We start from the raw sequence: 26,640 nt of genomic DNA, 5'->3' as shown, positions 1-26,640 counted from the left end.
TTTACAGAAATGCCCCCCGTTGTTCCACACCTGAGATTCTCTTTAACAGAATTCTAACTCAGAGTTATAAAAGGGAAAAAAAGATTCCATCTACTTTTTTTATGTCATTTCTTATTTGGCTTAAGGGTAATGTTGTAATTTTATCTGTCAATCTTTGTCTCATTATATGCAACGGGCAGTTACTTTTAACACGAAAAGAAAAGAGGTTTGCAGAGAAAGAGAGAAGAGACGAGAAGATAGAGAGAGAGAGGAGAGAGAAAGGGAGAGGGGAAAAGAGGTTTACCTGAAAAACTACTAGCAGGAGATATTGTCTGAAATGATTCTCTGATTCCCTAAGTGGGATCAGAGGATCATCTTGTGTGTCAGGTTTGAATTCAACATGGGTACATATATGCATACGTCATAGCTGCTTTCTACTGATCAAAATATGCAGAATATTCAAATTTCTGTCTTCTTGAATTTCCTTTGAAGAAACATAAGAAAGGAATAAAGAGGGTGGAGGGTTGTGGGTTTTTGGTTATGGGGATCTCACTGAATGAAGGAAGAATGGAAGGTTGGCTTTATCTCATTCGTTCCCGGAGGATTGGATTGCAGTATGCCCAGAAGCGATATTTCATCCTTCAGGATCAATGTCTTAGAAGCTTCAAGTCCATGCCAATATCAAAGAATGAGGTTCTTAACTTATTTGTTTGGTTAATCCTTTTCTAGTTCCACTTTTTTCCCATTATGATAATCTGTGAAGTTTTAGAGATGCTCTGTTTAGGTTCTTTCTGATATCAAATCACCCGTCGCAGAAGGATTTCTATTGGTTTTTTTTTTTGCTTTCTCGTTTTTCATTGGTTTGATGGTGTAATGATGATGGTGAAATTTAGACCCTCTTAAGAGTATTGGCTGCTTCAAGCCCTTTTAATGAAGAGCTTTATGTTTTTTTAGTTTGAATTTTAGTTACATATGAAGGAAAGAGAGGTATTGGGATTGCACCGGTGGTTGAAGGGCTGAAGATTATAAGAAATATTTGATGCTTGGATGGGTAACAGGTTTTCACCAAATTTATCCATTTGATAACCACTAACGTTTTCCAACAGTAAATGTTGCCTGTTGGCCTTCATCTCCCCTTTTTTTCCGGGACGGTCTGTTTTGATGTGTAGTAATGCCGGAAAGGAAAAGAAAGATCTGAGTGAAGGTTTTTATAAGAAAAATCCACGCGAAATCCAAAAGATGTTTTTAATTATTAATTTGCAGCAGTTAATGTGCACAATCCATTCGTCTCAGTTGGGTCTGCTATTTGTACTAGGCTTCTGTTACCTAATAGTCCAACGTAATATGAAGAATTTTTATAATTTTGTATGGATGGATGACTTTTGCTGCTTGTGTTCATATTTCTCATTTTTTCGTTTCAGTTTGAGTATTTAATGTATACTACTATGCTGGTTTTTTGTTGCTCGGCTAACCAGGTGATCTAACTAAAAAAAACTGACTCCTTGTTTTTTATTAGGATCCTGTAAAAAGTGCAACAATAGATTCTTGCATTCGAGTCATGGACGAGGGGAGAGAGAAGATTAATAGGAAGGTATGGCCATGTTGCCATTGCCACATCTTGACTCCTTCTTGGAGAATATGTAGTAGCAATGCATTAGCTCCTGTTAAAGCTACGGAATGATAGTTTTTTGCTACTTGCAGGTGTTGTTCATTTTTACCCTTTATAATACTGCTAATCACAACGATCGGCTTAAGGTATGGTAAACTTCAATGGACAAAACTGAGGGTTTTTATTGCTACTTCTATCCATCTATGAATAATGGGTGCATTGCATTTCACAGCTTCGGAGCAACCAGTCCAGAGGAAGCTGCAAGGTGGATTCGCTCATTCCAGGAAGCTGCTCTGCAGGTTCCCACATCTCTCACTAATTAAGGATTTTTCACATTTTCATGTTTTTCCCATTCTTTGTTTTCCTTCTGCTCAAGATTAAGGACTAACTGTTTTCTACATGTTTGTAGGAGTGTACCATTCCTGGAGAGAATGGTCCCAAGAGAAAGTGGGAGGCCTTCAGGTGACTTATTTTGTATACCATCATGTTCATTTCATAAAAAATAATGCAATTTATGTTATTTTTCCCTGCTGTATTAATTCAATTTAGTAAGAATATTCTGTTTTAGAAGATCAAATATATGGAACTAATAGGAAGGGAAACAAGTGATTCCATTTGTAATATTTATGCTAGTTTATTTTCTTTTTCAACTACAATTTAGCCCTATTTAAATGAGTCTAGTCACATGGAACCTCATTCTCCAATCAGCTCTATTTGAGGTCATACTTGATATAAGGCCCAAACTATGCATGTTTACATAAATAACACTTCACCAAGAGTCATCTTAGCTCTATACTGGCTCTTTTAGTTCCTTCAATTTAAATCAAATCACTCCTTGGTTGCACATGCTCATGCCATCTTAGACAACTTTCTCATAGCTTATCATGTATGAGAGCCACTCCCATATCAGCTATTATATGATCATTACTTACTTTATCTAGTTTTTCCACACATCCTTCTTTGGTATACTTTGTTTATCTACGTGATGCTCTTTTACCACCCAATATTGGAGACCATGCATCACAGTCGGTCATATTACTATCATATAAAATTTTGGGTTTTAAAGGAATATGTTGTTCACGCAGCACTTCATATACCCCTCTCCTCTTCATCCATCCTATCCATGTCACCTTGAAAAAAAAACGAGCTCGGATACCTATAATAACTATGTTGAATGTCCGTCTCAACCATTTCATTATTCTTCCTAGCATAATGGGAGTTTTGCATTAAATAATCCGTCTTTGTTCAACTTTTATACTTACATATTTTCTATTTAATCTGCCTTAGAAGCACCGAGAAAGACACACCTCACTCACCTGATGTATGGAAAATTCATCTAATTCAAATTTTCTTGCTTACTTGCTCAACAAGTAGTTAACAAAATATTAGAAGAAGCAAGAAGCATGAAAAATAGTTGCTCATCCAAGTGGACAGAATGTGCTTCGAATTGCGCAAAACATGCTCACCATTGAGTGCAAAACATCAGCAGTCTGCTAAATAAAACTACTTCTTCCAGCCCAAAGCATATATTGCATCTAAACCTCATCTCTCTTTTACCTCTGACTTTTGAGCCACAAAATCTGACTCTAGTCGATTAAATATTTGATTACAAATAGAACTAGCAATTAGTCATGTATGAGCTTCAAAAACTACTCTTACTATTGAAAAGAGACAATAAAAGATATCCTCCTATATATTCTAAATAAAATAACTTCGGCGAGTTTGTTTGTACGTCTCTTCCTTTTTTTCATCTGTAATGGTCCACAGAGGAAAGATGTCATTGGATACCCATGACTGTTGGTTGGCTCCAATTAGTGTGGTTTCAGTTCATTTTGGTATCAAGAAAATCTAACATGATCCACTGAATAATGAAATATTTGCCCTTAAGTAATTATTTTCTTCCTATAGAAAACTTTACAAAAACTAACATAAAAATAGAAAAGAAAGAAAGGCTGCCAGTTCCTTGCCTGCAAAACTCATGTAGAAATTTTCAGACTTTCAGTTCCTCAACTGTGAGGCAACATAACATTTTATGAATTACCGGTAAACTAAATCTCTCATCCCAAGGAGTGTTTGACTTTCCACCCTCACACCATCAGCTTAGAACTTCTAAATTGTCTCTTTATGTGTGTCATGTCTCAAAATCCAGAATTTCTTGTGTCTTATTGACAAACTTCTGGCATCAACAACCAACAAGCCCTCCAGAGGAAGGAAAAAAAATTATAAAAACAGGACTGCAATAGCGGTCCATGGATTGCGATGGCATGAGTGTCATTGTCCCATTTAATTGTTCGATTATAACTCATGTAGGGGGTCCACCTTGGCCTCCTACAAACCAAGTCCATAGATTTCAAACAAGAAAAGGGATACTTAAGAATTAGGGTCAAGGCAGGGATTACACCACCTGTCTCCATACATGTATGCAATTGACCAAGTAGGGTACTTCATGTCAGATAACAATTGAAGAAAGGAAGGTACTAATGATGTTCTATGAATCTATGCACATTGGGCTTTACATTGAATTGGGATCCTATGGTAGAAAAGCCTTTTGCTCTCTGGAAATCAGCTCCCTGTTTGTACAGCCAACATCTTGTACTTATGATTATTAGTGGATTTTCTTTGAAATCATGCTCACATATTGAGATTGTCACATTTAAGTTTGAACTCTGCTTGATGGATGGTGACCATTCATCTTTATTTGTTCCCCATCAGGGAACAGCCATTCAATTGTGTGTCATGTCTATTTGTAAACCTTGCATTCCAGAAATATAAAATTTACTTAAATAGTGCCTTTTATACTTACAGTCTTTCATTGTGAGCTGTGACAGCTTAAATGGTTCCAAAAGAGACTGTAGAAACTCCCTAGACTGGACTCTTTGTTCCTCCCTGCGGAAAGATCCAATGAGACATGATGTTATCGCACCCTCCCCATGGACAATCTTTGGCTGTCAAAATGGCAAGCATTCAACTAGAGTCCCTCACTTCCTCCCCCCCCCCCCCCCCTCCGTTTATTATAATCTCTCAAGAGTTTTTAATTTCTTAAATAAATTATGCAGGGTTGCGGTTATTTAAGGAGGCCAAAGAAAGGGATTTCCATAGGCCTGTGGGTATTTTATTCTGAATGTACCTTTTATTGACTATAATATTTTGTTTCGGTTGCTGAATGTTCTTGTATCTTCAGTATTGGGACGACCATCCAGCAATAATGGCAGTTGGTGTGATTGACGGAACTTCAGAAGCTATTTTCCAGACAGTTATGTCCCTTGGGCCCTCAAGATCAGAGTAAGATTTTCTTTTCCACTAATGTTCCATTAAAAAAAGAAAAAGGGTTATCTTCAAGACCTGATAAAGAAATATTAAATGCTAACATGATAAAGTGATATGATGAAATGATCAGACTGAACATTTAATAAGGACTAAAACACATATATTCTTCATAGCCTTTGCTTAGCTTACCAATCTCTGAGGAAGTTACTATAACTAGGTGACCAAATAACTGGGATATAATTTTAAGATACCATAAGGTGAGCTTTCTTATCAAGTGGGAGAAGTCTCCAAGCAAGTTGTTTCTTGAAGAGAGATGCCTTTGAGAAATATCTTGATCCCCTTCACTTTGGATGATGAAATCATGAGAGAGAGGTTTTCAGTAGTGGATGATGACCTTGTGACTAGTCTCCACCCAATTTTTATTTTTTTTTCTCTTTTTTTTTTTTTTTTTTTGGGGGGGGGGGGGGGGGTGTGTCAAGTGAGAGTGGTTTCAATAGGACTAGATTGAAGCATCTTGGTCCCTACTGTGGCCAAACTTGCCACACTGAATCACATTCCTTGCTTTTGAAATTCCTAAAATGTCAGAGGGCCTTGGATAAGTCTTTTAAAGTTTAGTTTGGTGGAGTTTTAGTGAACAGAAACAGAAATAGGGGGGTGGGGTGGGGGTGGGGAGGGGCTGGGAGTACCGAGAGCTCAACAACCTGGAGGGAAGGAGAGTTCAATAATAGCTTGGCATTCACAAATAATAAGATAAATGGGCATACCTTGCAAACTAGTTTATATGCCCAAAAAGCACTTTCAAAATCATAAAATATATCTCAGGGGTCAAGAATCCCTCTTCTGCAGCTTTCTTTGAAAAGGTCAAGAAATATCTGGATTCCTCCACCCAATTAGTTGGTCAAATGCTTGCAAGCCCAAAGTTGCAGTTGGGATGGGGATCCACAGAATCAGAGACTTCAATATTGTCTATCTCTTCAAAGTTCAAACTCAATTGGAGAATCTGTTCCAAAGATAAATTCATTTTGATTAATTGGGTTTATTCTTACCTCCTCAAGAATGACTCATGCTTCGCCACCATCCCCTCAAATTCCTCTTGGATGTCCCTTTGCCCCCTTGCTCTCTCTGCTATGTCTTTTAGAATAGTAGACAGCTTAGCACCTCCTTCTGGCATGATCCTTACACCCTGTCTATATCCTATATGATGTGCTTGGAGACAAGGTGGTTTACACCTTGGGGGAACCCAAACTCTAGCCTCTTTCCTACTTTTTTTTAATATTCCAAATCTAGGACCCCTTCGTCCCCCTTTCCTCCAAAGTTAGATTCCATTTGGCCCCTTCTCTCTTCTTTTCCCCATCATGATCGACTCCTTTGGCTCCCTTCCAATAAACACCTCTTTCTCCACAGTACCCCTACCTCCCCCTTTCCCTCTGGACTGGAGTTAGATTCCATTTGGCCCCTTCTTCCCCCCCCCCTTCTCTCTCCTCCCCCCCCCGGCGGGGGATCAGCTGCTTTGGGCCTTTGGCTCCCTACTGAAACACCTCTTTCTCCACCGCTTTTGCTTGAAACCATATCCACACCCCCTCCCCCTTGGGTTGGTTGGGCTAAGCTCACTTGGTTTAAAGGCCACACCCCCTTCAAACCTTCACAGTCTAGAGAACCTTTTCCCATTGCCTTCCCATCCAAGCCCTCCTTATCCACCGCAGCATCAAAACCAACCCTTACTGCATCTTTTGCATCGATAATGAGATCGTCCTCACCTCTTCTTTGCCTGCCCCTTCTCTAGACCTATCTCGCTTCTAGCCCTAGTCTCCCTATGGCCTAGATCAAGATGCCCATAGCCTTTCAACATAGAGTGCTGCTGGTTCACATCCACTCTTGGGGCTTCTCAACCGCTGATGCCATAGGGAAACTCTTCTTGGCGCCTACATTTTGCACATATGGATGGAGTGAGATTTCCGTAGATGGACTACCAAATCAAGATCCAATGATGTTTGGATTACAAGCATCTCTCCTTTAGGCCATGATGGTATTCTGGCCTTTTGTGCCTCCATATTTTCCGTTTAGTGTTTATTATTCTATATAAGGGCACCATAAAGCATAAGCTCTGATGCTTGTTAAGGAAAACATGCACTTCTGAAGCAAAGGATCATTCCTTTCTTGAAGAAAGGATAACCCAGATATAACCCTTAACTCTCCTTAATTTCATGAATTCTTCTCAGTTTATTAGGTGTGTTTTTAGGATTCCTATGCTTTTGGTGAAATTTCATTAGGATTCTTCAGAATTTTTTTCATATTTTGTCAAGGACCTTGAAGAAGTATATGTGGTAAACTATGAAGTAGAAACATTGGATTTGATCAAAGTCTTCCTGCCCCAAATGTCTTTTTGTCATTGATAAAATCTTTCTTCAATATTTTTACTTTGAAAATGTAATCTAACTTTTTGTTGCAAGACTACATGATAGCCGCTGGTAGTATGAATATTTTGGTTACCCTACTTATTTAGAGCACATTAGGTGCACTTAGAATTTGAACCAGTCAAGGAGCCAAGTTTAGCTTATGGTTATCTCATGAATAACTGTGACCCAATATACGTAAATATCCACTGGCCCTTGACTAATTTTCTGTATGCAAAGTGCAGCCTAGTAAACCTGTCTTGTGTTTCATTGGGGTTGAGCCATGCTCAATGTATTAACAAATCATATTATTATATTTTTAAATGGGTTATACTGCGTATTTATATATATATATATATATATATATATATATATATATATATATGTATGTATGTGTATTTCTCTGTGCATATTGAGATCTGTTGGTGAAGAATTTAGCAGGTTATCAAACCGTTCAACTCCAACACTTGAGCAGATCAATCTGACTCGAATCGAAGTTGTGTGAACCAGCTGGATCTACTGAAAACCTGTGAAATAGAGATCCCGCAATCACTGGAAACGGTTGTTACACACAGAGCCAATCACTGCGATCGGCGATCTGTCTCTGACGGTCAAATTAGTTCATAGGGTTTGTGGATCTGAAGTTGCAGAAAAAAAGCTCTCACTCTCTAGACGAAAGAGTGACAGAAAAAATATCAATCCCCCTCACCTTGGTTCCCGCTCTTTTTATTTATACCTGTCATTGTTTATGTTTCAACCCCTTGGTTGCTGTTTGATCCTTTTGTTCTAATCCGATGGTTGGTATTAATCCTTTTGTATGTCTGTCGGATACGTGCCATCTGGCTGTGATCTCTTAGTTCCAGTTCAAACCGATATTTTTCCCATAACAAGATCTATTATAGTAATATGTTAACCATAGCAATCAGGCTTTTGTTGGGTATGATAATAATTACCCACTCCATAGGACCATAACAAACCACCACAAATCCAACTCCCACATGAGGTGGGACTTAATCCCAGCTCTATGCTGTTTACAGCTGGAGACCTTACCACTACCCCAAGGATGACACATCTATTTTGTCAACTAGTCCCCCTTCCCCCTAAAAAAAACAAAGAATCATAACAGAAAACTTTGGAATAATATTTATTCATTGTAATGTAAGACCATAGGTCAAGAAATTGCTGAAATCTTGGTATTTCTTTCTTTTGGGATTATGAGGACGTGCTGGAATTAGAGTTAATTCTAAGATATCTTGGTTTCTCTCTAAGATCTTGTTATTTTGATGTAATCATATGCTTCCTCCAGAAACCTGGCTTCAATTCAACTGAAAAACATTTACCAACTTGGCAGATCCTGGCCCATATCAGACATTTTGACTGACCAAGTTAGGAACATAACAAGTGCAGAGACTAGCCTGATTCAGAATTTGGGTGAGGTCTGGAATATGCCCTTTCTATGGTTGTGGCCTGTTAAATTCCCATGCCTATCAATTTCAAACATGACTAGCCAATAAAGACATTCTGAATCATTGCTTCCCATTCCTGGAAATCAAAATGTAAAAAAGGAGGGTAATTAGGGTGTTAGTGATTTGTTGGTAAAGAATGTGAAAAGAAAAAGGTGTACCCAATACACTAAACCCCTAGGCTCCTGCATTTCGCAGGGTCTGGAGAGGATCAAATGTATGCAGCCTTATGCCTGTTTCACTGGAGCTGTTTCCAACACTAGAACCCATGACCAAGCATTCACTTCAGCAAGTGAGCACTTGACTAGTGCATCAATCACGACCAAGGGTAAAAGAACTCAAAGATTATTTATATACTCTAAGAACACTATGACTCAACAACGTGTACCATTATGGTTGGAGAGTCCGTTATCATTATGATGATTCGTTGCATTCTTTGTTTTAAATGTTGAGTGCAAAGAACCGTAATCCTAACACAGTTTTTTATGATGGAGCAATATTTTATTTACAGGGGTCCATCCAGATAAGCTTATACGAACTTGTCCACTATTCTGAGGCACCAATTAGTTAAACCTTTGCTCTTGAGATGGTTTCAACACTCACATGATAAAAATATCAATCTGCGAAAGCATATATTTGCATACAGGTTTCATGCATTTGTAAAGTCAATAGATTGGATGTTAAGAATAAGTGGCTGAAATTTACTATTTTATTAATTTGTTTATGCCTGGACAAGTGTGCATCCAGCTCTGTCTTTTTTCTTGATGATGTAGTACTTTTGTCCCAATAAAATCTGCCAACGTACTTGCAGATGGGACTTTTGCATCCACCGAGGCAGTGTGGTTGAACCTCTTGATGGTCATACAGATATTATCCACAAGCAATTAAAAAGTGACTGGATGCCTTGGTCAGTTCTAGACCCAGTTTTGTAATTATTATTTTCTTTTTATATCAAGGCAATTTACAAACCAGTTGTAATTTGTCCCGCTGTTAATAGAGCATGATCATATTACAGGGGGATGGAAAGGAGAGATTTGCTGCTGCAGAGGTACTGGAGACGGGAGGATGATGGAACGTATGGTACTGGCTTGTACATAAATTATAAATTTTCATTGCTGTTGTAATCTTCTGTGAGAAACTAATCCTTCTGTTGTATTCTGTGACAGTTATTCTTTATCATTCAGTGTATCACAAAAAATGTCCACCCCAGAAAGGCTATGTCAGGGCCTGCCTTAAAAGTAATGTATGCTTTGAGTTTGGATATTGCAAATGTTCTTTGACTTTTATGCTCCCTTTCTTTTTCTGTTTTTTTTGTCTATAGTGTTTCATAGCTTAAGATTGTCTAGGAATAATTACCTTACATATGATTCCTGCTTTATTAAATGTGCTATAGCTCCGGGCAGGCTGAATGCTATATGATCTCTATCATTCTCATGTTCTGCATTGTAATTATGTTTTAGACTTGGTAGTTGATATCAATTTGTATAACTTCATTTTAAAAAAGTATATATAATTCTGTTTTGGATTAACAGTCAAAACAGATCCACAAGATCAGAAGAAGCTATCTTGCCTCCTGTACTGTAGCAAAACATATTTCAGTGGTGTTTGGAATGCTAAAATTTGGTGTTTTACCCAAGGTAACCTGATGGTACCCTAATCACCTATTGCTAGTGATGAGTAAAGCCTAGAGTAAGCAGAAAGGTGGGGCCGAAATCAAACCAGGAACAAGGACTGTTCTATCACTCTTGTCAGGCTTTTCAGATAGGGCTGAATGCCGATCGAAGTTACCTACTAAGATGCTGAAATTTCTAATGGTCTGTCCACCGGTTTGAGTGAAGTCATGCCACTGACGTAGTTAGTAACTACCAAAACCAGAATTAGAAAGTCATAGGTAAACCGTAAAACAGAGAACCTGCTGACAATGGTAACCAAGGTAATAGCAGTATTTGAGTCATTTAAAGAAATCCCATTAACCAAATTAGAAAGCAAAGAAAATATAAGTTTCTAGTTGGCAAGGTGGCTGGAAACGCAACTGTTGATATAAAGAACTGTAGCACCAGCCCAGATCAGTATTGAAGACTGTTCAAAGACAACATACAGAATGATCGGTTATGAATCAATAGAAGATAGAGATGAGAAACTGGAAACAGTAAGCTCTTCAATAGATCAGAGAACACAACTTCAGAAGTAAGGCTCACATAGTTTCAGAAAAGAGTGATAAGAATTGAAGGATTGAGTGGAAGCAGAGCCCGCCAACTAGAATATGATCTCTCTCACAATCTCCACATCTCACCAGGGTTTGTTGTCTCTCACAAGACAGGTTTCCCACATACTCAAAGCACATATATATTGACCGCAAAAATCGTGTGAGGCTAGGGACTGCCTCCTCGTTTATCGTCAGTCTCGAACTGAACAAGGGCTATCCCATTGAGTGCTTTCATCCCCTGTCGTTCGTCTCCGCGAGATGAGGTATGGTTTGATTCCGTTACTGACCTCTATCTCTTTTCCACTACTTCTACACCATGTCCCTGTTCCGCCGTGAAGGGCTTGCCTTCAGCACTTGGATGACTTTGCTGTGGAATAGCAAGAATTATATGCTGCCTTCTGATAATAAACCGAAACTCTCCTTTGCCCTTGGCTGATGGAGAAATTTACAGAAATAGCAACAAAATAAATCTCAAAATAGACACTGAATAAAGCTAACATTCATAATGGCTAAGCAGCATAAAAGCGAAACAGACGCTTGATTCCCTGTAGGACTTGAAGTCTACAATAGTTGGGATTTTGTAGAATTGGCCCATTTACAAAAGTAAATGCACCATGACCTGTAGAACTCTTTGGACAATCAAAATTACACATATTTATTGATTCTTGATCCAGTTCTATGGTCTGATTTGTTGCTGGCTTTCTTTTTTTCCTGAACTACATTGCTACCTTCTAGTTAAAAGTTTTACCTGCGTGATGAAATTAGCAAATCCTGTTTGAAAATATTGTCCAGCAGAGTGCATATTTATTTGTGACTTGTCCTATAAGGGCGACTCTTAGGTTTTAGTCACTGGCCATCTGAGGTAGGGTTCATCAAGTAATGGGTGCCATATAGTTGCAGAGTTAGCATTCATCAGGCTGATTGATTGGATTCTTCCATCCACTTTGACTTAAATATTTGTCTTTTATATCATTTTCGACAAAGAGCTTACATTAAATTATCCAAGTCACAGCACACATTTTCATTCCTCTTCAATACTGATGTTCTGATATTTGAAATACCTGCAAAGTTTGGGTACTGTTTTTACATAATGTTCTTTTATTAAATTTTAGGTGGAGGGTATGTAATATCTCCGATTAACCAAGGAAAACAATCAGTTGTAAAACACATGCTTGCTATTGACTGGAAATTCTGGAAGTCCTACGTACGTGCATCATCTGCAAGATCTATAACTATCCGAATGATAGCAAAACTTGCTGGTATATCTCTTCTCTAACTAACTGTATGCAAGTCCATTTTATTCTCTGTATCATCTTGCGGAATCTCTTCAGCATGAAAATTTGTTTATTTATCTGGATATTATTGCGAATGTCTTTTGCAGCACTAAGAGAACTGTTCACAGCCCGAATAGGAAATTACCACCCAGCCTCTGATTTTTCATCAGGGGAGATCGTAAGAGATATTAGGCTACCCCAAAGTGAAAGAGAGGATATTAAGGTTGAGGTTAAGAACCAGGCACAAAATCAAAGGAGTGATGAAGATGATGGCTCAGAAAGGGAGGTGGAGAATCCGATTTCCAGATCTGCTAGCCTCTTGGGATTGAACGATACATCTGATGAGTTCTTCGATGTTCCTGAGCCCTCTGATAATGATGAATCAGAGAGTTGCTGGCCGTCTGACTCAAGCCCAGAAATGCATACTCAGGTGCTTAATTTTCACAAACCGTGATGCTTTAATAAATTGATCTTTTAATTTGTAGAAGTTGTTGGTTTAAAAATCTGGACTGAACTCTGCCATTTATTTTATCAATAAAGATCAAGATTTTATGGATGATAAGAGTAATGCTAAATACAGACTGGAAATTTTGAAGCTGCCTGGTTAAGACCTTCTTTAATTGAACATGAAGAATACTGAGAAGACTCCAAACACTATCCTGAAAGCCCTTACATGGTGCTTACATAAACCCTCTTGCTTGACCTCCCTCAGTTTGCCCCTTCTCACCAGAGTCAGCTACAAGTTACCTAACAGCTGTCCCCATGAGAGAGCATCATGCCAGTTACTTTGATGGCATTTTTAAATTTGGAATCAATGTGGTTCACTGCTCTCTAAAGGTAATGGATATTCAGAATTGGTAGTTAAGGAGCAACTACAACTAAATTGCCTCATCTAAGACTTTAATCTATTCAATTGCCTTTTGCAATTTTGGGCTGTGTAGTCCATTTTCTCTCTAAAGGTAATGGAAGTTCAGAACGTGTACTTAAGGAGCAGCTATGATTAAATTGCCTCATCTAAGGCAGCTTCAATTGATTTATTCAATCGCTTTCGGTAATTTTGCATTGGGCCCTGACTTGATTGTTGATATTCTTAGATCTGAAGCCTCATAAATTTCTTACTATAAATTCCTAAGTGTAGATATATTATGGAGAAAAAATTTATTCAAGAATGGCTGATGATTGTGGAAGTTATAGATGAGTCAGATGGGAGGATTTGTGGAAGCCATTTTCTTGCTTCTTTGGAGCATTCTTTTAGGTGTTCACTTTACGTGTAACCACTGGTTTAGAAAAGGGTACAAGTTGTTGGCTGTGGTCATCAGTTGCTTCATGCTGAAACATGGATCCCAACCTCATGTTCACCAACAGTCCATTCCAACTGATGCATTCATCTTGTATGCAAAAGCTGACGGTGGTTTTGCTTCTCTACTGCTTTAACTTGCTTCCCAAGATGTCTTCACCTTCTGTTTCTTCATAATTGTTGAGTTCCTTTCTTTTTTTAAACCACTAATTGATTGCTTTGGGAGATGCTGTTTTCTTTGCCCTTTTGTTTGACACTGGGTATTTTGACTTTGGACCTGACTTGCAGGATCTATGCTTTCCCAGACAATCAGCAGCTACATGTTTTGTGAGAAAATTGCATGATCTAGCAAGTGAGTCTTAATGGGCTTATCCAATGTCAACTTAGGAGATTGAGGGGTGGCGTGTGTTTACTTTTTTTCATTGGATTTCTTTTTACAATTTATAAAATGACTTGATGCTTCTATATGCTGCAGTTCAGAAGCGGGGTTATGTAGATTTGCAAGACTTTCCATGGGAAGAGGGTATACCATGCTGCTATGGATTCACTCTCCCAAGTGACCCAAGTTGTAGAATGCCTTGCAGTTGGACAACAACTGATCCTTCTACATTTCTTATTCGTGGAGAAAGTTATTTACAAGACCGCCACAAGGTACCTTCTTTCCTATGTCATTGTAAATGGAAATAATCATCGACTTATTTGACTGGATTATTTTAAAAAGAGTAAACAAATATAGTCTTGGGGTCTTTTTGGTGTCAAATTTATTCTGTTCTCCTGGCAATCTTTTTATTTTAGCATTGTTTGGTAGCATTTTTTATAACTTGTTTTCATTTAAATAAATAAAAAAGCCACAAAGATGATTAGTCTGTTATGTATTATGACCAAGTTTTGGTCATTTTTGCTGACAACTTTATTGGGTACACACTCAGATATCCAGAAGTTGAAGGTGAAAATGTTATTTCTCTTTTGGTTAGTTATAGGAATTTCAACCCTCTTTTGATGCATTTCATCTCTCAATGGCATCATAACTATTTGCACTGTTCTCAACTATTTCCCATCCTCTACACAAAGCCCAATCCGTACCACCATTTTTTTATCCTGTTGACCAATTCAATACCATAGAAGAAAGGAAATGGGTTCACAGTTCTTGGTGTGACTTGAGTCATTTAATCCTAAGAGGCTGCTAGGACTAGGCTGGAGCTTGATCTCCATTTCTGTGTATTTTGATCATGTTTTTGTTGGTGTGTAGAATACTCTTTTAGGTTTCCACCTCACACAATTTGGTTCTGCTGGGAGTTATTCCAAGCCTTATGTTTTACTCGGATAAGGCAAATTCGACCTCAAGATTTTGATCAGAATGAAAATTATTTGGTTGCTGTAGTGAGAACCCAAGAGAGAATTGCTTTTCCTTTGCTGCAATTTTTCTAAGTCCTCTCCTTGCAGTGAGTCCAGTGAAACTGATACAAGAATCCTAAACCAGAGATCCTCCAACTTACTGTTCTTATCTTTGTTGTGTAGGAACTTCAGGCTTTATCAATATTGGCTTGGTTGCCCACCATTTTGTATGCTTTATCAGTGACACAAACTAATTAGTCAGAGTCCACACAGAAAGCAGGAATTTGAGGGCAGGCTGCAATGGGGGCACAGAGGTAGAGGGAGATTATGTGGGCAAGAGGAAGGTGTTCTTTTTTCTTTTTTTGGCCCAGGGGGTTGTGTATGGGGTTGCATCTTGCATCATCAGGTATGGGAGATAATGGGCTAAACATCGGTATATTGCAGCTGTTAGCCAGAGACAGAGTGATGTAGTCTTAGACTGGAAGGAGATCAACCACGATTCGATAGACAGGATCTTCAATGAACAAGCAGATTTAAACAAACCAAAACTGGGTTAGGGTTAGGTTAGACTTGGGGTTTGATGGTGGTGCTACATCAATTAAACATAGAGAACCTATTAGTGAAGGCTTAAGGTTTCGTCAATGAAGGAACAATGCTAAATTTGAAGTTTCAGCAACTCACCATTAGGTTTTAGTTTGAAAAGGTGAATGAGGCAAAATTTAGGGTTTACAATTGGAATTCGGGGTTGGGGCTTTGATCAATTTTTCTAACTACGGGGATGAAAGAATCAACCCAAATTTGGGGCGAGAATGATTGTTGATTTAGGTAAAAATTAGGTTTTCCCAAGACAACCTGAGACAAGGTTTGTTTGGGTTTTGATGAATGGAATTGGCTGCAAAGGTGACTGAGTTCACCTAATGGGCAGGGAATCTTGACATATGGTTAAAATCTGGGTTGATTCTGATGGTGTCGGAATGGGCTGTAGGGAATGTAGATCTTGTTGAAGTAAATGCAACAAACGGGAAGTTAGGTTTGGGTTCATTGAGGATTAGAAAAAGAATAGTGGTTTATGGGATTTAACTTACTATTTATTGAAGAATCTCTTGAACAGCAGGTTGTGCATTCAAAGATGTCCTTGTACTTGCAAACATCTCAGCAACTTGAAGAATGTCTCAAAGGAGATCGAAATTAGAAGCTTGGGGAGAGATGAATATGTGATGAAGGGGAAGGAGCAACTGAATGGCTCTTATAAGGCTAAGCGATGCTCAAAAATAAAAACTATTATTCATCAACTCATTTTCAATACTTGCCCAGCTTACAGCCTTATATACATGACTTAAAAGTGGACTCCACTAATAAGGACAGGCCTAACCCAATCTTTAACCTACTAGGTAACTTACGGGAAATATTCCCTTTAGCCAAAAAGAGAATATTGGGAAAAATTAAGTTGAACTACTGGTTGAGACTAGCTTAAGCAGTTCTATTAAAATATAAAACAGAAAGTTGGAAACAAAAATACCTAATTTCGTATGCATCCTAATTACATACTTACATAGTTTAGGTTTATAAAATTGGTCTATTACATAGAAAACCCATTGGATCAAAGTGAGGTTCAAGACCCCAATCTCAATGACCATCGCTGTGGGCCTAAAAACTGAGATCTCATCGAGTTGGGGGAAAAATTCCTCCCAGCTCGGCCCAGCTCAGTGGCCCATCATGGTAGGCTTTAGGGTTTTTTTGGGGGGGGCTGGAACTTGGTATCCAGCCTATTTTAGGCCTTTTAAACACAATGCTGGCCTTAGATTTATGAGAAAACAACTGTAAATATGAACTCCAATTTGACTGAAAGTTTGAAACCGCTACAACGAGGAAGTGAAGATGCTGACTTGTAAAACATAGAAGTACACAACCATGACTTAACACACACACACACATATTAAGGTTTAAACTCAATAATTATGATATATTCTACATGAAACATGTTCACATGACAAGATCGGCGTAGTTATAAGGAAAACAATTTTGTTTCCATGAAAGTGTAGATTAGACCTAGTTGTTCAACATATATTTAATCAACCAGGATTTGATAGACAAGATCTTCAATGAAGAAGAAGATTTAAACAAATCAAAACTAGGTTAGGTTTAGGTTAGACTTGGGGTTTGATGGTGGGGCTATGTCAATTGAACATAGGGAGACCTATTAGTGAAGGCTTGAGCTTTTGTCAACGAAGGAATAATGCTAAATTTGAAGTTTCAGTAACTAACTGTTAGGTTTTAGTTTGAAAAAGTGAATGAGGTGAACTTTTAGGGTTAACAATTGGAATTTGGGGTTGGGGCCTTGATCGTTTCTAACTATGCAGAAGAAAGAATTACGCCCTAATATTAATGCCACCCCCTGAGTTACCCCCTAATATTAATGCCACCCCTTGAGTTATCCAATTTATCAATCAGACCCCTTATAGGGAAAAAATATATCAGTGACACCCCCTACCATTAGTAACTCACGGTTAAGCACTGATGTAAGCAAGTTAAACTTTTCAAAAAAGACAAGAATACCAACAATAACAACAACAAAAAGCCTTGTCCCAACTAAATGGGGTTGGCTACATGAATTTGTGCCTTTTAGTTAGCTCTGTTTGAGGCCATACTATATACAAGGCATGAGCTATACTTATCCTTTCTCACCGCTTCTCTTAAGGTTATCTTAGGTTTGCCCATCACTTCTCCATACAAGAGCATTTACAAGCCTCCCTTGAATGTGGTCGTGCCACCTCAAACAAATTTCTCGTTATCAAAGCTACTCCCAACCCAACTCTTATATGATCATTCCTTATCTTATCCTTCCTAGTTTTGCCACTGATCCATTTTAGTATCCTCATTTCTATTACATTGAGTTTATTTATATGATACTTTTTAATAGCCCAACACTCTGCACCATACATCATTGTTGGTCGAATGACGGTTCTATAGAAATTTTCTTTTAAAGGAATACGTTGATCACACAAGACCCTGGACACACCTCTCCACTTCATCCATCCTATTTTAATTCTATGGATAACATCATCCTCTGTACACTTTTTTAATTTATGATTGAACCAAAGTACCTAAAACAATAGCTCTGAGGAAATCTCCTTTTCATCAAGTTTCACCACCTCATCGTTTGTCTGATTATAACCAAAGTTACAAACTAAATATTTTGTTTTCGTTCTACTTAATTTAAAACCTTTTGATTCCAAAGCTACTGATGTATCCAAGCCCTAGGCAACCCCAAAAGAGCCTAGAAGGGGCCCAAGCCCATCCGGAATAGGGCCGAAACAAAGGGGGCCGAATCTGACCAAGGGGCGAAATGGTCATTTCCCCCCTGGGATCGAGTCTATTTAATAGGACTAGTTCAGAATTATTTCTGATTTTTTATTTTGGTTTTATTTTCTGAATTGGAGTCTTAGTGATTAAGAAAGTGTTGTTTCCTTTTTGGTTTAAAGTTTCTATTTAGTAAGAGTCTTTGAGTTGTTCTAAATTAGGAAAGAGTTATTTCCTAATAGGGAGTTCTATTTTTGGGTGTTTTAAATTAAGAAAGTGTGTTAGTCTATTGAGTGTGGGTTGCTTTGCAACCAAGTTTTCCTTATTTGAGTCCAAGTCAGTTGTAGAGGCTATAAATAGCCTAGTTCAATAATGTAAACTTCAGTGTTGACTAATGAATTGATTTGAGTTTGAGAATTTGGCTTTGGGAAAGTTGTGGAATTTCCCTTGGAACCCTGTGGCTAGGATATAATGCTCTTGTTTCAAGTTTTGAGATTCCTTCATCGTCATCTTCAAGCTCATCTGCAGAATTCCAGCAAGCTTACCTCAATTCAAGTAAGCTAAGACACCTCACCCCATCCCCTACCGCTGCAGCCATTCCCCAACCCAAACCCTAACCACAGTAGTTCCTTTCCCCCTCTTCTTCTTCCCCACGTATTCAGTCCTAACTCCACTAGGATTCCCTCATCCCCAGCCCCAAAACGCACCTTTATACCTTCTATAGGATCGCCTAAGCCTATAGAACCTAGTCCTAGTCTTAAAACCTCCAAAGCAGCCCTAATTCTGGTGTTCAGAATTTCTGCACTTCATCCTCTTCCTTGAGAAGAAGAGTTGCAGAATTTTTGAAGTTTCCAAGAAAACCCTAACCCTTCCAAACTTAATCCCCTTTCTCTAAAATAGTTTTTAACTTACAGACTAGTGGTATTACTAATTCTGAATTACTCCTATCCCCTTCCCAATTGAAACCCTAAATTTGCCCCTAAATTCAAATTCAGATTTGAATTTTGGAATTCAGAAAAATTCAGACCTGTTTCACCAAACCCAACAGCCTTATAAACCCTAAAACCCTTTGCCAAAGCCTCCAGAAACCCTAGTTGAGTGTTGGTCCATTCTAGAAGATCCGAGAAGATTAACCCCAAGCATGGGATTACATTACCTGCTCTCCATGATTCTAATTTGGTATTGATCCCTATTTGAGTCTCATCCATAAAAAAAATATCATCAGCAAAAAGCACACACCAAGGAGCCTTGTCTTGAATGTCATTTGTTAATTCATCCATTATAAATGCAAATAAATATGGGCTTAAAGCTGATATGTGATGTAGCCCAACTGTAATTGGAAATTCATTACTTTGCCCCCCCCCACTATTCTTACACGTATCACTGAACCAGCATACATATCCTTAACTATGTTCACGTATTTACTTGCAACACTTCTTTTCTCTAGTATTTGCCAAATTATTGCTCTAGGAACTCTATCATAAGTTTTTTGTAGGTCAATAAATACCATATGAAGGTCTTTCTTACACTCTCTATACCTTTCCATAAGTCTCCTAATTAGGTAAATAGCCTTCGTTTGTAGATCTTCCCAATATAAACCCAAATGATTCTCTGTTATTGTGGTTAAGTGTCTCAAATAGATTTCAATTACTCTCTCTCCTATAATTTCATGGTGCGACTCATTAGTTTAATGCCTTTATAGTTTTTACAGCTTTAAACATCTTTATTTTTTATAACTAGTACTACGATGTTTATTCTCCATTCATTTGGCATTTTCCCTATGCTTATTATCTTATTAAACAACTTAAGGCAACCAAGCCAGCCAATAGATTCCTAAGCTACTCTATACTTCTATTGGGATTTCATCAGGAACTTGTGTCTTGCCTATTTCCATCCTCAGTGGTTTTCATCTTTTCTTAGGATGTTAAAATTTTCCATATATATGTTTGAAAATTGGTGCCTTGGTGAATAGTGTAATCGTCCGAATTACAAATGCCTAAAGTATGCTCATTTGGTAAACTAGAGAAATAGATTTCCCATTTCTTCTTAACGTCTTCATCATGTACTAATACTTTACCTTCTTCACTTTTAATACATCTAACATTGTCAAGATCTCGACTCTTCCAATCCCTTATTTTAGCTATCTTATAAATAGATTTTTCCCTTTCCTTCGTGCCCAACTTATTATATAACTCTTCATACTTCTTCTCCCTTGCTTTCCTGCAATTTTCTTAGCTTCATTTCTAGCCATCCAATACCTTTGAAGATCCACAACATCCTTAGCCCTTTGCCATGTTTCAAAACTAGTTTTCTTATTATTAATCACTGCTTGAACCTCACTATCCCAGCACCAAGTCCTCTATAAGAATGGAGCTTTCCTTTTGATTCCCCTATGACATTTTTAGCCACCTTCTTGATACACATAGCCATCATTCCACATCGCATTAGTGTTCCCCTCAAAAACCTACTTTTATTGTTTGACTACTTCATTAGCGAAGGATTTCAACCACTCTCCTTTAAAGATCCACCATCTTATCCTAGGGTAGTTAACCTTGTACCTTTTATGAGTTTTTAGAGTTAGACACATAGCCAAGACCACTAGTCTATGTTGTGCGGTCAAGCTTGCCCCTAGTATCACCTTACAATTCTTGCATGACAATCTATCATGCCTTCTAGTTAAGAAGAAATCTATTTGGTTTCTATGATGTTCACTTTTGAAGGTAATTAAATGCTACTCTCTCTTTTTGAATTAAGTATTTACAATAGATAGATCAAAAGCGACAACAAAATCTAAAATTGAGATCACTTCCTCATTCTTGTGTCCAAACCGATATCCTCCATGTACACTCTCATAGCCTCTTTGATATTTCCCAATATGTCCATTTAAATCACCCCCTACGATAACGATAGATAACCTTTTCTCCTTGATGAATTCCTTGCATTAATCCATTCATATTTTCCCAAAATTCTAATTTTAGTCTTTAAACCGATCCTACTTGAGGTGCATATGCACTAGTTATATTTATGATCTCTTTCTCCATTACAAGGTTGATAGCAATAATCCTATGACCTACTCTTTTAACATCGACCACATCGTTCTTAAACTCTTTATCCACTATTATAGCTACTCCACTTTTATTAGTTTTATTCCAAGTATACCAATGTTTAAAATCATCCAACTCTTTAGCTTTTTTACCCTTCTATGTAGTCTCTTGAATGCAAATTATATTAATCCTTCTTTTCCTTGTAAATCTATCAATTCTAAGCTATTACCTGTTAAAGACCTTATATTCCAAGATGCCAATCTAATCCTACGTTTCTAGACTGGCTTTTTTGCCGATACTTGTCTAGGGGACAGACCTGCCAATCTAATCCCCTACAAGGGACGCCCTAGATAACTCTTACCCACTTTATCACTACACCCAGGCAGCGCGTTGCTTCTTTTGTCGAGGAACGCCCTAGCATAGCATTTATCATATAAGGTTGAATCCATGAAAAAGGTTTGGCTGGATTTGTTTTGGACGCACCAACCTTCCTCCTTTGCCTAGGCTTGGGACTACAAACACTGGCATAGTTTAGTTTTTATTTTATTTATTTATTATTATTTTTTTTTAGACACAATAATACCCTTGAACAAAAAAAATTATGCTCAACTCATCTTTGTCTTCCTCCACCGTTTGCAACCATTTCTCTTTTGCATCTCATGATTTCTATTCTCCAACGATTTTTTTTCTTCTTTTTCCTCTCTTTCTCCATCTTCTTCCCTTAGAATGTAGGGGTAATATTGGAAATGAATAAAAAAAAAAACTAAATGAGACTAACAATGTTAGTAATAGGGGGTCTGACTGATAAATTGCATACCTTAGGGTGTGGCATTAATTTTAGGCGATAACTTTGGGGATAACGCTGAAAATTTCCCCCCAAGAAAAAATCTAATTTGGGATGAAACCTCACCTTTCCTCAAGATTTGGTTGAGAACCGCTTCATTCTTTGTTGTAGATGTTGTAAGAACTAAGAAGGTTGTTGATGAAGTCTAGGAGGTGGTACGACCAAAACTTTTCAGCAAGGCAGCAAATGGGGGAAGCAAGAACGCCAAGATCAAGTTGAGATATCTCAACTTGGCTGGGATTGGTGTTTTCAGAACAGGGGTTGGGGCAAGATTTTGGTCAAACTAAGATCTCGATCTGAGATCTGAACTCGGCCGAGATATTGGTTTCCAGGTTTCACTTCCCATCTTGTCTCAGCTTTTGGAGAAACCGAGATATCTCGCAAGACCACGGACCAAGATTTCGGTCTAGCTGAACCGAGATCTCGACTTGACCATGATCTCAACTCAGTCAAGATATTTGAATTTCCAGGTTTCACTTCCCATCTCAACTCGGTTTATTTTTTTGGTGGGGGGGGGGGGGGGGGAATTCTCAAACCATGCAGTAAAGGTCCAACATGGATAGAACCTGACTCTAGAATTAATCCTTAGAAAGAAGCCCAGTTTGTTGATGGATCCCCATCAGGGAGTGGTATAGCACTGCTAAAGAAAGAATTGTAACGATGAATGGGTTGCTCAGCTGAGAAGCCAGAACTGGAGGGATGAAGAGCATCAATAAGGAGCAGGACTAGGTTCAGGGACAAAGATTTCCTCTCTTTGACAGGAGGGGAATGTGAGAAACAGTTACAGATGGGGGAGAGAGTTGCAGAAGGCATTGTGATGTTCATTCTTCTTTCCTGACTTAAAGCTATATCATATTAGCAGTAGTTTTAACAGAGTAATCTGGTAGGGTTTGGATCAATGGATGGATAGAGAAATGAAATTGGGAAAGAAGAAAATCCATTCACTTTAAAACTATATTTCTTGCGGCCAAACAATTCTCATTCTATGTTCTTTTATGCCTAGTAGCTACTTAACAGTTGTTATTGTTATTTTTACCAAAACTGATTTTTTTTTTAATGAGGCTTTTCTATAGGCCATAAACAAGAAAGACCCTCAGTACATAAATGAATAATTCCAATTTCATAAGTGAGACTTCTGTTGTGAATAGTTGTTCTTTGTGGTTTGATCTCACTCTTCATTGATTTTCATTCTTTCTTTCTAGATCAAGTCAACAGGAACCTTAATGCAAATGGTTGCAGCGGATTGGCTCAGATCTGAAAAGCGAGAAGACGATCTTGGTGGCCGTCCCGGGGGCATTGTGCAGGTTGATCTATTTTATGAGCTAATACTCTTTTGAAAATCATTTCATTTGTGTGCGCATATACATAACATTTGCATGAGCATACAAACTCAAACTAAGAGATAAAATATACTCTTACATGTGAAGTTTCTGTGTAGAAATATGCCATGAAAGGTGGACCAGAATTCTTCTTCATTATAAACATACAGGTGAATTTGACCTATTCTGTTTCTATATTTATCTCCTTCAAACCTCCCCCCCCCCCCCCTTTTTTTTTGGGTTTTCAAGTTCAGCATTATTGGAATATTTACCACTGTCAGTTCCATGAACCAGGTCCCTGGTGCAACTACTTACAGTCTTGCATTATACTACATGATGACCACTCCTGTGGAGGACAGTCCCTTACTTGAGAGCTTTATCAATGGAGATGATTCATATAGGAATTCAAGGTTTAAGCTCATACCATATATTTCCAAGGTTAGTACAAGGAGTAATTCAGGATCCCAATTTGTGACAAACAAATATTGTTGAATGGAACTACTTTTACCTGAAAACATATGCTTCTCCCATTTTATTGCTGGAATAATGTTCACTTTATATGTTCAAGAGGCACGTGAAAGAAGACACTATGTAGTCTGCTCCCAATCCCCACCCTCACAACCACACACCCACAAAAGGAATGTTGTAAGAGAAATGCTTGCATGCATTTGCACATACACACAGAATTGTCGTAGAGAGAGTTGTAAGGTTGGTTAATAATATATTTTAACTGATACTAGCATGGGTTGATAAAAATTTGTACTTCCACTTCCTAACATACAAACCCAGATGATAAAATGGGAGGCAGAATTTCATTTGTCTCCATTTGTTTTCATGTAGAATATTGCAAACGTTTTGTTGAAAATGAGTTTGTTAATAACAGGTAAAAAATTTATAGTTGTTAAAATTATTGAGTTTGTTGAATAAAGTTTCCATTCTGTATAAAATTTTATAAAAACGAAACCCATGTAATATGTTGCTGAATTTGTGAATTCTTGATAATATTTTCTCTACTTTACATAGGACAAACAAAGCTTACAAAAACAACAAAGGTTGTCTGTGCTAATTATGGTTTCTCCCATCTCCTAGGGATCGTGGATAGTAAAGCAGAGTGTTGGTAAGAAAGCATGCCTTTTGGGTCAAGCTCTTGAAATAAACTACTTTCGGGGGAAGAATTACTTGGAGGTATAATCACACCAATCTCTGCAGTTGTGTATGCCCTGTTTTTTTGGTATAGTTTTCACTTATTGTTATACATGCCTTGCAAATTTTCAATAGTTTTGGTGTTAAAATTTGGGCCTATTGACAAGAAGAGAGAGAGAGAGGGAATGTGTGTGTGTGCTGGTGCTGTGTGTGTGTACTCACCCGAGCACCAACACATCTTGGGCATGTTATGCCAAAACCATACTTTATTTTATACTTCTAAGTATTCTATACTAATTTTGCACGTGGAACAAATTTTCTCAGCTTGGAATTGACATCGGTTCATCCACCGTTGCGAGAGGTGTGGTTAGTCTTGTTCTCGGGTACCTAAACAATCTTGTAATTGAAATGGCATTTCTTATACAGGTGAGACAACTGTGCCTTCATGCTGTCATCTGGTAATCCAATTTAGTATTTTTCATGCATTGAAATTCTCTTGTTGTTAACCAAATCACCAGCAATATCACACCCTAAAACCTCCAGGACACAGAAAGGCTCAAGTCTGAATTTCTTCATGAAGCTGTGGGATGCTTTTTAAAGTTCAGATATGAAAACTATCTAGGCCTAAAAGGGGTAATCAATGGTGAAGGCTAAAGTTTTCAATATAAGTTGTTTGCCAATGGATTATCAAGGATCAAGAATCTTGCGTATGAAAACCAAAGTTTCTCCCTGTCTTTCAACTCATTCCTCCATAAGCAGTTGTGATATGGAACGGTAGTTTCCGTATATCTTCTCTTGCCAAGTGAACAAATAAAAACGAGCTCTAATCTGTGGCTGGGGTTACACAGAAAGTTTCCTGGCACAATCCAAAGAATTGCCTATTAGATAGACACTCTGCATCAACCAGTTATCAGGCCTCATAAATCATTACAATTAAGTAGTGTTTGAAAGGATGTATATGACTGTTTATCTGAACATCCTATTGTTTTTATTCATGCATGTTTTTTTTTTAGTTTGCTTTTCTCTTGGACTTTTGGCATATTAACTTCTTTTGTTATTCAATGCAGGGTAATACACAAGAGGAGTTGCCAGAATTCTTGCTTGGAACATGTCGTTTAAATCATCTGGATGCATCCAAAGCAGTTGTTGTGACGGATTTTGACCGTAGATAGTTCCATATTGCAAGCTCCTATCACGAATGCCTCCCCAACACCCCCGCCCCGGGCATAACAAGAAGAAATGAAAGGACTAGAAGGTTGAGACACTGAGGCCACAATTGAGTCTATTGGAAGCAGCTGTGTGAATGTTTGGAAACAATTCCTTATATAATTCTTTTATTCAATTAAATCTGAATTGCCCAAAGATGTATGTTGTCATCCTTTTCTTAGTTGAAGTGCTCAATGTTTGTATAGATGCGCCTCCTATTTAGTGCTCATTCTTCAATACATGGTGTGGCAAATTGTGTTCACTCTTTTAAGTGTTGGCAGTAACTTTCTTGCTATTTGGGGTGCAAATGAAGGTTGTTATGATAACAAGAATTTATTGGAGATTTAATTCTTGGAGATTGTTCAACTGCTCTGGCCATGATTAATTCATTACCCCTTGATATCTGAATTGTACTTGATAGCAAATGCAACAAGGAACTCTTTAGGCTGTGATGGCTGAAGAGGATGGACAAAACAAGGAAAAATGCTTTATACTTCAGTTATATGGTTTGAACGCCGGAAAATGATCGAAGGGTGAGATGCAGATGAAAGGCATTCAGAGGTTACTTGTCTTTTGATTAAATAGAGACATAAGATGCAGTAAATATTCATTAGTTTCATAGTCTTGCCCTCAAGTTGTGATATGGCAATGGTAGAATGTAATAGAATTGGCAACTTAAGGAGACTTGTCATGAAGCTTCCAGCAAAACTTGGAGATTTCTTCATGGATGACTACAGTTATGAGAGGAGGATTTCACAGAAAATGAGGTGGATTGTTCTTGGCTGCAAAAGTATTTGAACACTAGACCCTGGAATCAGTAGATCATTGGTTTTCCAACTGAGCAATGAGTATGTCCTAACCATGTTTCACCAAAAGCACTGACTATTGCCAGACGATGCATCCTTCGCCGAACCATGATGTAGTGTGAAAAATGCCAAGGCCGAAGTATCAACAGAGTAGA

General features: G+C 38.0%; 1 protein-coding gene across 1 annotated transcript; it reads left to right on the top strand.

Annotated features, from left to right (window-relative positions):
• The first annotated feature begins 211 nt into the window (after positions 1-211).
• Positions 212-26,283, top strand: LOC149023519 (protein ENHANCED DISEASE RESISTANCE 2-like). Its single transcript, XM_089144068.1, has 21 exons — positions 212-672; positions 1,496-1,570; positions 1,681-1,739; positions 1,821-1,887; positions 1,998-2,050; positions 4,417-4,544; positions 4,645-4,691; positions 4,770-4,870; positions 9,523-9,618; positions 9,727-9,791; positions 9,878-9,949; positions 12,030-12,176; positions 12,299-12,621; positions 13,777-13,840; positions 13,964-14,139; positions 23,214-23,315; positions 23,450-23,500; positions 23,625-23,768; positions 24,420-24,515; positions 24,798-24,899; positions 25,541-26,283. Exons 1-21 carry the CDS (start codon positions 520-522, stop codon positions 25,643-25,645), a joined length of 2,226 nt encoding a protein of 741 aa, XP_089000194.1. The 5' UTR covers positions 212-519; the 3' UTR covers positions 25,646-26,283.
• Positions 26,284-26,640: the final 357 nt, after the last annotated feature.

Source organism: Hakea prostrata, chromosome 2 (assembly GCF_041222555.1).
Source record: "Hakea prostrata isolate BN-2017 chromosome 2, UWA_Hpros_2, whole genome shotgun sequence".
NCBI lineage: Eukaryota > Viridiplantae > Streptophyta > Magnoliopsida > Proteales > Proteaceae > Hakea > Hakea prostrata.
The sequence above is the reverse complement of the archived record's forward strand: the minus strand, read 5'-3'. Positions and strand labels throughout refer to the sequence as shown.